The sequence below is a fragment of the Pezoporus occidentalis genome, unplaced genomic scaffold (genome assembly GCF_034315485.1).
Source record: "Pezoporus occidentalis ecotype Australia unplaced genomic scaffold, CSIRO_AGI_Poc_V1 ctg28, whole genome shotgun sequence".
Lineage (NCBI taxonomy): Eukaryota > Metazoa > Chordata > Aves > Psittaciformes > Psittacidae > Pezoporus > Pezoporus occidentalis.
Window position 1 is genome coordinate 6928622 of NW_026914718.1, and position 12426 is coordinate 6941047.

The following is a 12426-nucleotide window of genomic DNA, read 5'->3' on the forward strand; positions in this document are numbered from 1 at the left end:
TGGGGGTTTGAGGATGTGTTCAGAGGTACAGCCTAGAGCTAACCAGTCCACCCTACCCAGTGATTCCTGGTGAGCCCAGTGTTGCAGAGGAAAGTGTGTGAAAGCTGCAGTACGCTGTCATGCCTCCCACCTCTTTTTCCAATTCAGGCACATCCCTGTCTTCGACAGGGCTGGCTGAAATCCTGGAACATGATGTTTGGTTTCTTTTCCAGCATTTTTATTACTAAAACAAATATTTATTTTCCTCACCCTGTTCTGACATCTTTGGGCAACTTTTTTCTATGCCCTTATGTTGCAAGCAGGGCACTAGGTTAGATGGATGTTTAATCTGAACCAGTACAGATATTCTTAAATAATTAGTGTACTTCTGATACCACAAACCCATACAGTGCCTTAAAAAAAAATAATCACACTAAAATGTTACTCTGGGAAACACTAAATGGCAAAGAGTTCCACTGTGTAAGAAAATGTATGAAATAGCTTTTCTTCTGCCAGCTATGGGGTTCCCACTTCTAAAATTGACAGAAGGCTTCATTACTCTTGTGCTAGAGGACAGGGGAGAATAGAAACTTCTCACCTAATTTTTCTGGAGCAGTTGCTATTTTACATATTTCTATCCTCAAGGAAGTGAAGGCAGTTAAGAGGAGAACAAGGCAGGCAGAAATGAGCAGCTTCGTTTTGCTGTATGAATGGGGTTGAAAGGAGACAAACCTTATATAGCAGAGATTACGGTTAAAGAAACCCACTGTTTTTTATTCCTGCGAGTTTAAAGCACCAGAACTTTCTCGGCACTTGGGTTTATTCCCGAAAATAAGGCAACTGCTGTGTCTTTTATAAATCATGTGAGAGCTCGGAGCACCTTGTGTTCTGTGACTGGCCAGGGAAGTAGCACAGAAATGTTTGTCGTGTGCGTGAAGGAGAAGGTATGCAAGAGAGCCTGCTCCCATGGGAATCCCCTACCTCCATACCTCTAAATAATCCATACCCTTCGAGACAGGGAATGTCAGGGTTTTTCATGCTGTCTCAATATTTTTCTGTGACTTGCTCCATTATTTATTCTGGACTGGCTTTCCAATTTGCAATGCCCTGAGCAAGCGTGGTGCCTGCCTTGAGCTACCAGAGGGGGAATCTGGCTGCGAATTGCCTCCCCATCTGTCGTGGAGTGAGCAAGAAAGATCCGAACTGGCAGGGATGTATTTTTCCCCTTTCCCTTTGCTTCTGCTGCCAGAAGGGGAAACTGGAACTGGCCCATGAGTTATTGAGTTAATAGAGGGCCACAGAACTGGAGATCCCCAGATTGCAGAGCCTGAAGTCTTAGCACCCTTTAGGTTCCTGCTGAACGTATTGAGGCTGGCATTTCCTTCTCTTGGTGTAGGACTTTACAGCTGCCTCTTCGCTTTGCTCTTAACTTGTGTAAACTCACCCCTCCCAGATGCAACAGCGCTGCTCTGGAGTGCTCAGCTAACTTTCAGCCTCCTGGAAGAGGCTCCTCTTACAAAACTTAGTTACAGAAGTTTGTTGCCACTGCTCTGTGGGAGGGTATTCAAAAGATACTCTGTTCCTGGATCCACTTGCCTAGAGCTTCTGCTGATATATATCTCAGTGTCTCTTTCCTGTGAATATGTGCCCAGGACTGGATGCTTGCTCCTCCTTGACTGGCTTCTTCCTCTTCTACTCTCCTGTCACCTATTCCCTGCTTTGCTGATTATCAGCTAATTCTGAATAACAGCAAAAGCAATCAAATTTACCCTCTTCTCTTTCCCCAAACCCCTCCTATATGGAATGCAAAACACCTGGGGATGCTTCTGAGCTGACAGTCATCAGCATCACTTTTCATCCAAGGCAGAAAAACCACTGCCTATACCTTTCACAGTTCCTGACTCTGAAAAAAGTTGGGATAATCCTGAGCCAACCCCACTGAACCACAGCTGAAAGCTCTGCTTCAAAAGTCTCTGTTTTGGGCCTGGTTCACCCTCCTCCCTCTGCAAGATTCAAGCATTTAGACCCTGATCTAAACTTTGTAACTTGTTAGTCCTCTCCAGCTGCTGTGGTAGCCTGGTCTTATTTGGAAGAGATGACTCTTAGGCTGCTGTTCTCCTGAAGGATCTGCAATGCTTGATTTTGCAGGCTGTTCATGGCAAGTCCCGCTTGTGAAATTAGGAAAATTATCAGGAAAATTGGCCTGTCCCCTCTTTGCCAAGCTGTGTGCTCAAGTGAGAGTCTGAGATTGATGTATCATTAAGAAATTGTGACCCAGACTGTAATTCAGCCAGGAGTCTCAAACTTGAAAGTAGAATTTGCACTTTTTATGTGCTGACTTGGGTTTTTTTTTTAACTATTTCCTGCTCATTCACAGCATAGCATTTTGGTGCTGCAGATGAATGCCTGTCAGGTAGCTGCTATTTATCCCTCAAAATCAGGAGGTCTTGCTCACTCACAGGTTTAAAAGCTCTTGGCTTTTAGCTCAATTGGTCATTCCTGTTGTCGCTCATGTAGCTTATTGAGAAATAGCTGTGAGTGGTTAGAAAACATCCGAGGCTCAGCTGAGCTCAGCCCTGTTAAGGTGCAAGGGGCCGTGCAAACCCCCGTAGGTGCTGAACTGATGCAGGTTGCGGATGCATCTGTAGTTTACTGGTGCTGTTTATTATCTACGACTAACTTTGAGCAGTTCAGGGAGCCCTTCCCAGTGCAGATTTTAGGCTTCCTGAGTTCTTACACCCCTCTGCAAGCCAGAGCTAGAGGGGCAGCCAGTGGCCTGAATGTCCGCTCAGGGCCCTTTCCTGTGTGAAATTTGGCTTTTTGTTGAGAGATAAAGTTACCTTCTTCCTCTAACCTGTGTTTCACTTAGCACACAGATGTTTCTGTGATATTTTTGGGTCTGCTTATGCTGCATTGCTAATACATCCTTCTGAAAATAGCGCGAGGTTCACCCTGATAATTCATGATTTCCATCCCCAGGCTCAGGCACTACAGGGGTGCAGAAAAGACAGCTTGTGTAGAAAAGACCAAAGGCAGCTGTATACTGTGAAATAACAAGTATCAGGCAAAATACAGTATCACAGCTAATAGATGTATTTTAAAAGTGGAAACATCTATGTTTAATTGCATTTAAAGTACGTAGTGAGAAACCACAGTTATACATTGTTATAACAAACCTTTACATCTGAAGTCAGAATAATACAAAAAAAAGTGCTGAATATATATATATATATATATATGGTCAAAGTAACTGAGGCAAAATTTCGACAACATCTTCTAAAATATTAGCATGTGGCCCCTGCCAGCAACACTCTAAAGGTCAGGCTGAATAATGTCAGTGACAAACACTGGTTTTCCTTAGCTCACCCAAAAACAACAACCCAAAAAAAACTGTTTTGCTTTTTGTTTGCTTTTTTTTTTTTGCATAGCTTTCAATATTGCTGCACTCTCACCTCTGCATATTGCAAGCCCATCTCAGTTCTGAGATAATTTCTCTAAAGTTCTGAATATGTTTAACCCAGCTCTCCTCAGATACATAATATATATTTTCTACCAATTATAAATACATCATTTTAATTAATCTGATTTCAATAACATGCATTTGTATAATTACTGTACAATCAAAATAGACATTGACTTTACACAGTGTGTATTCTTTTATTTCAGCAATATTTTTTTCAGACACACTGCTCAACATATCAAGCAAAGAGGGAAATAAAAAGAAAGAAAGAATAAGGTGAAATAACCTCTGGGAGGGAACAGAATCTCACAGTGTTTACAGACAAAAAAAAAAAAAAACAAAACAAAAACACAAAAGGAAAAAATAATTATTGGGAAAAGGTTTTATTAGTACATAGAAAATCCCCACAATAGTTGAAACACACTTTAGGAACTAGTAAACACGTTAAATAGAGTTGTGCCAATTACGCAGTGCCCAAGCATCTGCTTGCTCTTAATTAGATGGGGAGGTGAATGACCACTGTTTATTTTCATTTTCCTCATTAATTATGAAAAACTGCATTTAATTCATCTTGCATGGTGAGAGACTGGCTGCGCAGATGTAAGTCGTAAGGGAAGTGGCTCTCTGTAGGCAACCTGAACATAGAGCTCTGCCCAAGGGGACCCCTGGGTGGCACTGCACAGTAATGCATGCCGTAATTGTAATTTTTGCCATAGTCCAAGCTTTCTTCTTGCTTCAGGGAAAATATCCCATTATAGTTAATTGGGGGAGGACTTAAGGGACCTTCAAACTGTGGGCTGGCGCACTCAGGGGAAGTGCTTTCATAGAAGGACTCGTAAGCGCTGCAGTAATTGTAAGGTTTCATGGACTTGGAGTTGTCGAGAGTCCCATGCCCCGGGGGGGTGCCAAGCTCGGGGCTGTGGTAGGGGGGGTAGAAGGTGGAGTAGGGCGAGCGGGTGTGATGGGCGCCTTCGCCCGCCTGGCCCATCAGGAAACTTCTGGCATTCAGCTGCAGGCATCCCGCCACCAAGTTTGTCGTTGGCTGGGACAGACCCTTGCACAAGTTTTGGACGAAGGTGAGCAGGTCAGGTCTCTTGCCAATTCGCAGGATCTCAGAAAGAGCCCAAATGTAGTTCTTGGCTAGTCTTAAAGTTTCTATTTTGGACAGTTTTTGTGTTTTAGAATAACAAGGGACCACTTTCCTTAAATTGTCCAGGGCGTCGTTAAGGCCGTGCATCCGGTTCCTCTCTCTCGCGTTGGCTTCTTGTCGCCTGAATTTGATCCTTTCCATCCTTATCTTGCTTGTCTTTTTTTTCCGAAGGCCCCTTCGCCTAGGCAAGCCATTCTCATCCTCCTCTTCTCTCTCTTCCTCCTCCTCCTCTTTTTCTGTGTCTTCTCCAGGAGATCTTTTAATATTCTTTCCCCGGAGCACGATTTGCTTTGAAAAGCTTTCTGGGTTCTTCATTTGCTTTTGGTCATCACTTTCTCTGGGAAACTTTCTACACATCTGGGATTCTGGCATTACAACAGACTCATCAAACGGTAGTGTTAACATGGTTCTATAATCTTAAGTTACCTGAAAGAATGCCAGCACAATATTTAAATATTTCCATTTTTAAAGTTTGCCGACTTACACACACATCCTCATGCACGTTTTGTACGTCTGCATGCACGCTCAGTGTACATGAGTGTCTGTGTGTATATAGAAATGCATAATATATCAAATATAACACATTTTTTTTTCATAAACACCAGTTGAAAATGCTCATTTAAAAAAAAAAAAAACAAAGCTGCATAGAATTTTAACATCACTTGAAGCTGTCAGGATTTTGCAACAGAAACCCCACATTTCTCACAGATAACTATAGAGTAAATCAATATTTAAAACGTACAATTAGCTCTCTGGTCATTTATCTTATTTTTAAACAAGCCCTTCAAACCTTTGCCACGGTGGAATTCAAAGAAATGCAAAACATGATAAAACAATACAGAAATTTCATTAATCCAAATTCCCCTGGGTGAAAACCTGAGGCGAGCAAGAGCACTCTGACAATTGAAAAGTGCCGTATCTCTATTAACTGATGGATAAATATTTTTAAATCACTTTTGGACTTATATTTTGAAGTTTTCTCCCCCGCTCCCCATTTTTTCCCTTATGAATTGAGATACTAAACTCTAATAAGTTAGAGTGGGTGAGAAAACAAAATTAATGGAACATTCCCCTCCAAATCACTCAGTAACAGTTAAAAATGATTTTTTTCAACTAATGAGTTGTATGAAAATTGCATATTACTTTTTTCCTATTATGAAAAAATCAGAATTATCTAACCCTATCCGTATCCAGATTAGAGTTAGGAAATAAAATCCCCCTACCTTTATTTTTCCTTTTTTCCCAGCAAAAAATTCTAACTGATATTATCTGTTTAGTTAAAATAAACTTATTTGAGGTTTTTTCCTCCTTTTCTTTCCTCTTTATTTTTTTTTTCTCCCCATCAGTTGCGGTGGGGGGGGAGGTGAAAAATTCCCTGCACGCTATAGCAGTGTTTATGTTCTGCGAGGCTCAGACGTCTCCCTCCAGCTCGTAGCTGACAGGAGCGGTCTGTGGATTCTGACTGCAGTCCTGCACGTGTGCTCAGAATCCAGCCTGGAATGGAAAGATAATTTCCTTTTCCCCCCATTATTTTGCTTTTGTTTGCAGTTTGGGAGCAGCAAAAGCTGGGATCCCATGTTCCTCAAAGAGACAAGCAAACCGAATGCAGGGACTTTTCCTAATAGAACAAAACTAAACAAAAACCCCAGTCAAAGACTAACTCTCTCAGTATTGTCTACACACTTGCAATATTACATAACACCAAGGAAAGTCTGCAATTGTATCAGAAGAATAAAAATGTTAGGAGGAGTTATTAGACAGTAAATAGCATACATAAAATACAAGACAATGATACTGTATCTTTAAACACTTGCATGCACACCCAGCACCAACTGAAATATATCTTTATTTGTATTACCTTTAGCTTTTTATTTCATTCAACAATCAGTTTTCATTTTTTGCCTTCCAAATCTTTTCAGTCTGAATGTCGCATCGTCTCCTGGAGTCTAGATCTGTGTATATCTGCACTATCTCATTGATCTCTAAAAAGTGACATTGATGCCAACTGCCAGAGCTGGTACCCATGCCATCTGCTAGTGACGTCACGGGGCAGAGAAAACCACGTGAGCCTTTCTCCTGGGACCTTCATTCTGCACTGATCATCTGGCATCCCTCTAAGTGGGTACCAGCATTCATGTATCAACACAGAAGGTTAGACTGATAGAAAAAAAAAAAGGGGGGGGGGGGAAGGGAAAAAAAAATCTGCACCAGCATTTCACATACAGTAGGTGCATTTCCACTGGAGCTGCTTCTTTTTAGCAGTCTAGCTGCATGGATAGACGTGCCAACATTTGGTGCTATCCCTGACTACAGGTACGGCTGCCCTGTGGTTGTTAATACAGTATTGTTTATAGGGAAAGTGATGGCTTGTATCTCTCAGAGTCCCTCTGGTGCACCTGGTACCCTGGAAAAAAACACACAGAGGGGCAAGGAAGGGAAGGCAGTAACGGGGCAGTAATGCTGGTGCTGTAACACATAACACAGTCACAAAAGTAGTTTCTGTGTGAAGCTGCTGGGAGAGATTTTTGGGGTGTGGGGTTTCTTTGAGTGTGGCGCGTTGCCCCAGAGTGCAGGGTAATGGGAGCAAACCTCCTGCCAGCTGGAAGAAACCCTCCCCTCGCATCCCTCGGTGAGGTTTAGACATTCCTGAAAGAAGGCGTTTGTGAGAAACTGGACATACAAGGTGAAAGCGTAACAAACTGATGCTTTATTTGGAAGCATGTGTCGGGGCTCGCTGGTCCCCATCCTGCCCAGTGTGATGCGTATGACCAAGGCACACCTGCGTCTGGTGGGGTGACACACTCGGGTCTAAGTTGGGGTGCTCGGAGGGTTTGTGCTGCTGCCAGATAGTCTCTGCCTGCCTGGCCTTTTTGCAAGCGTTCCACTGAAACCCCTTTGAAAACTGACTTATTTCCTTTGGAAATAAGCTCTTCCTCCTAAAAATCTCACCCTGCTCTTCCATTTGCCTCCCTTGCTGCTTCTTTCTTCGTGCCCTTGTTTCTCCCCGTCAGCTGCCTCTCCTGTACTCCCTGCTCTTCTTCCCTTAACCCTTTTGTCTCTTTCTACAGGCAAGAAACTGTTAAATGAAGCTGACAAAGCCTCTCGGCTCAGCCTTGCCATGGAGCTTATGGCAAACTCCACCTTGGTGTGTTTGGGGTTTGTGGGTTGTTTTTATTTAAGGAGTGGTGTGTCACATATAAGCGATATCAGGAGAGTTACAGGGGGGATGGCATATCATCTTAAAAACAAATTTATTTCATTTTAAAGTTTGCTTTCATTATTATCGCGTATCACTGCTTTTTAGTGACCGAGTAATCTCTGCTTTTAAAAAGTGAGTGACCGAGTATGCTTTTAGTATTAAAATAATCCCTGGCAGAGCTGCTATTGTTATGGGTCTGTGTCAGCGTTTCCATTATAAATCCTGGTTTTGAAGGGTTTATAACTCATCTGCTTTAATTCTCATTGGGCCCAAGCTTGGCGTTAATGTTTTCAGCCCCGATCCAATTATTTTGTTGTCACAAAGTTTCATTTAAATCTGTTTGGGTGTTTTCTTTTTTTTATTAGAGAGAGGAACAAAAAATGAGGCAGCATCAGAACAACGTGTGTGTGTGGGGAGAGCATGTTGTGCAGATCTACATGTATATGCTCAATGATTTTAGAGCCTTTCATTGAAAAAAAAGAAGGAAAAAAAAAGCCTTTGAACCAAACTTTGTATTTTTCTCTTCTTTACAGAAGTGAGACATATCGGGTCATTCATTCTTTATGGAGCTCAGGCCTTTTTGTTTTATTTTTTCCTTCCTTTTTTAATTTTATTTTTATTTTTCAAGGAAAATATATCTGAAGTGATAAGGATGCTAAAACTTCAGTGGCAACTATTCAAAAGGAGCAAGAGCTGTATTATTTGTAACATTAGTTTCATTTTATCCCAGATATCACAATCTCTGTAACAGAGGAGAGGGTAGAATCCCATTATTCTCAATAAGAATTTATGTATTAAGATTTATATTGTGGAAGGTCCTAAGGGTTGTCAACCTTTTCAAGGATTTTGCATATTCAGAGTATTATACAATGCACAATCATCTAAATATGCAAAGTCCTGAGGAACCAAACCCTGGTTCAATGCATACTAAAAATACTGCGAGAAATTGAAGGAAAGGTTGACATTGTAGTGGCCTTGTATTAAGGGAAGGACCATCAAAATTTCCAGTTATATCCCCCCAGCCTCCAAACTACACTTTAATAAAAATATTTCCTCCATCCTTTTTTTATTGCTGAAGTAGGTGGGGTTTGTTAAAACTCTTCAAATATTACTGTAAAATGCCTTTTTGAACGGCTTTTATACTGCTACTAAAAACCAAATAAATGAATTAGTTTGTGTTGAAGGTTTCCCTCTGTAGTAGTAACATTACATTTTTGCAGATTCTTAATCCATCATTTGACCTTTTTAATATTTTCAAATAAATAGTGGAGAAACAAAATAGCTGAGATATCAAGGTTTAAAAAGCTTCTACTGTGCATGCATAATAACTTTTCATAAGGATTTTACTACGCATTTTGTATTATGGATCCATGATATGCAAATGTGTACTGCTGTTAATATGCATTCACAGCATACCCCATAACTGCTGCTTTGCTGTCTACTGTGAATGCATGTTAAGAATAATACACAAAACACAGTTAAATGCACTCTATAGAATGGCTGCACAGCAACAAATATGTTACTGAGCACATACCACGATTTTTTTTCCTGTGCCCAGGCTGTATAGTTTTGAATTATAAGTGACTCTATTTCCAATGCAGTATTATCATAATACATTTAACAGAGCCAAACATTAATACATTCACTGAAATAATATCAAGTTCAAAGGACTGCAGAGCCTCCACAGTGCATCAGGGAGACTGACCCAAACTGCACTGCAATCAATGGGAGCCCTTCCAGTAACTTCAGTGCACGCTCATCGGATACCCAGGGAATGTCTCTACTGTGTGTTGTTTTTTTTTTTACTTTAAGTTTCTTCATCATCCTCTCCCAACTGGCTCCTATCTCCCAGTTTTGCTGAAACATTGGAATTAGAATAAGAATCATTAGAATTAAGAAACTCTAATGAAGTTTGCTCAGGACCAGTTTGGTGTGTGGTGGTCTGGGTCACCCACTGACAGCAATGGGACCTTGTGGTCAGTGGGGTACTGTTCAGAACGGGGGTTAGCTAAATCTTTTTCTCTTCTTTATTTCTTTATCTTTCTAACATAGGCACTAAACATCCCAAAAACTTTGTTCCTTGTGTGTGTAAAGCCATGGTGACAATCCCACAATGCCAAACTCCCTCTTCTTCACCCATGAGCTGGCATGAGTTTGCCTTCCACAGCACCTACATACACAGCCTAAACACCACAGGAGGACCAGAAATGCCCTCTCCAAACCTGCTTACGTCTGGTCAGGCTGCAGTGTTTAGTGTCTAAGCCAGAGCAAATACATAGGTAACAGTATGAAAAACAATGGCTTCTGGCTCCAGGATCCTGTTGAGTTTGGAGCTCAGGGGGAGATGGGAAGACCTTTTTGGAATTTTTTTATTTGTGTGGTTTTGGGGTTTGGTTTTAGTTTGTTTGGGTTTGGTGGTTTTTTTTTCACTTTCATTTTTCTTTTTCTTTTACAAAAGTAGAACGAAAGAGGATGGTGTCTTGTGCAGGGCTCTGGTCTGTCAGCCCCAGTGAGTTTAAGACTGAGCAGAACTGGGACCCTCTGGTGAAGGCAGGACTGTATCCCTACGGAAGGAGCTGCTGAGGGAGGAACCAAGACCAATGTGCCATATGCTGGGTGCCTGTCCTGTGTGCAGATAGCGCACTATGAACTGAGGTGATGTGTATCCCTGTCCAGCGATGACCCAGCCCCGTTCTGCCTCTCTGTGTCCCTAGTATGCTGCCTGAGACTATGAACTGCTTTGTGAGGGGAACTTGATGTTCCCATCAAGTTGACTAAGCCCTCTCCCACCAGTGCTAAAATGGTGTTCAAGGATATACGTCCTTCTCCCAGGAGATATTAAAGATGACATTAATAAGGACCCCTGGCTTCAGAGGAATAACCTAGATTAGCTCAAGAGTTCAGTCTGAAAATTGTTGGGTTTTTTTTTTAACCCATCTGCTAATGCTGCAAATTATTATAAATGTGCTCTGCTCTCAGCTCCCTGTAATGAGGACGTACTTTTTGCTCTAATCAGACATCCTTAGTTTTATGTTTTGAATAGGCTGTTAGGGACAAATACGGAAGAGCTGCAGAGGGGTTAGTTACTCTATTTTAATGGGAGTCGCTTCAGTAAAACATGAATTTAGAATCTGAAAATGGTCTCTAATACTAATTGCTGATGGTTAAGCAAAAATGAGTTTGTGACCAGAAATTCCTCTAAGATTTCTAGAAGACATGACCAGAATGGGTCTGATTTAGATATAACATACATTTGGCATAACCGTCTTAGTTTTGAGCTATTCCTGGCTTACACTTAATATAAATGAGTTGAGAAAGGGTGGGACCAAATAATCTTAAAATTGAAAATACATATTTTTAAAGATTAATAAAATGTATTTCACCTATAAAAGTAATGGCACAGTATAGGCTGAAAGTTTTATTACCAGCTTAAGTGGTCATATGCGCCATGCAGCAATATGGGATTTAAGGTACTTCTTTCCATGGGGAAAAATGCTCTAGACAGACCAGTCATGAAGCTGTGTCACTTCTTGAAACTGCAGGGGGTTAAGATCATTCCTATTGCTTTGTGGTGTGAAGCAACCCTATGGTACATCTGAGAAACTTTCTTATTTTATTCATACTTGGTGACTGGGGTTGTCACACTCTCTGTTACCTTACCTTAAGGATGCTCTGAGATCAGTAAGTTAGCCTTTAGAGGCTGCAGCAGGGACTCTTAGCTGTAGCACACACGCTGATGCTGCTAATCAATGTCTACTCTCTAATGGCAATCTCTGTCAAACAGCTAGTTAGTGATGCTGCTTTTTTCCTCTCTGTAGTCTGCTGGTGGCTACAGTGATTCACAGGCATGCTTCCCCCGTGTTTCCATTTTGAGAATGTCTCTGTCCCCATCAAATCATGGTTTTGGGGATGGACCTTGCAGCCAGTCCTCTCTAGAGGAGTTAGTGTGGGTGTGCATGACCCCGGAAGAGACCTATGCTGCTTCCCCTTATAAGCAGACCCCATGGCTGTGATGCATGCTTTCTCTTCTGTAAAGTGTGGCCATTCTTCCTTACAAAATCCCTGAGGTTTATGATTTGGATTCCTCTCCCCAGTACAACTCTCCCACAGCAAGAGGCACCTGATGGAATGCTCTCCCTAGATCACCCATCTGGGTGTTCCTGATACATTTTCTCCTTTCCTGCAGTCTTCTCCCTGTGAAATTATCTGTTGCATGGGAAGCAACAGTGTGCTGAGCCTTGTGTGGTGAGGTGGTGCTGGGGCAATGACCCTCTGGGAAGCAGTGGGACCTCTGAATGTGTGGCACTGACACCAAGCCAATTAGAGGAGCAGAATGCTCTTACAGAAGGCGCATACAGAGATGAACAGTTTGCTTAAGACTTGCTCTAAGTTAAATGCAAAGCAGAAGGAAACAGAAAGTTAACGCTAACTTGATGGAGTGATTTCAACTTCTGGTGGACAATTACCCCCCAGGAAATTATAAGATGTTTTGTAAGGGGAGCTTCATAAAAGATTCTTGCAATCTTCATGAGAAACTGACATTTCCATTAGTTGCAGCAGACCTTTGAAACTCAGCAGGGAGAAAGCCCTCAGGCTAAGGGAATGACTTTTCTTTACCCCTATGAAATTTTATCCAGG

General features: G+C 41.7%; 1 protein-coding gene across 1 annotated transcript; it reads right to left on the minus strand.

Annotated features, from left to right (window-relative positions):
* Positions 1-3049: 3049 nt before the first annotated feature.
* Positions 3050-6603, minus strand: NEUROD6 (neuronal differentiation 6). Its single transcript, XM_062625480.1, has 2 exons — positions 6448-6603; positions 3050-5015 (listed from the first exon to the last, which is right to left on the minus strand). Exon 2 carries the CDS (start codon positions 4992-4994, stop codon positions 3981-3983), a length of 1014 nt encoding a protein of 337 aa, XP_062481464.1. The 5' UTR covers positions 4995-5015; positions 6448-6603; the 3' UTR covers positions 3050-3980.
* Between the last annotated feature and the right edge of the window lie 5823 nt (positions 6604-12426).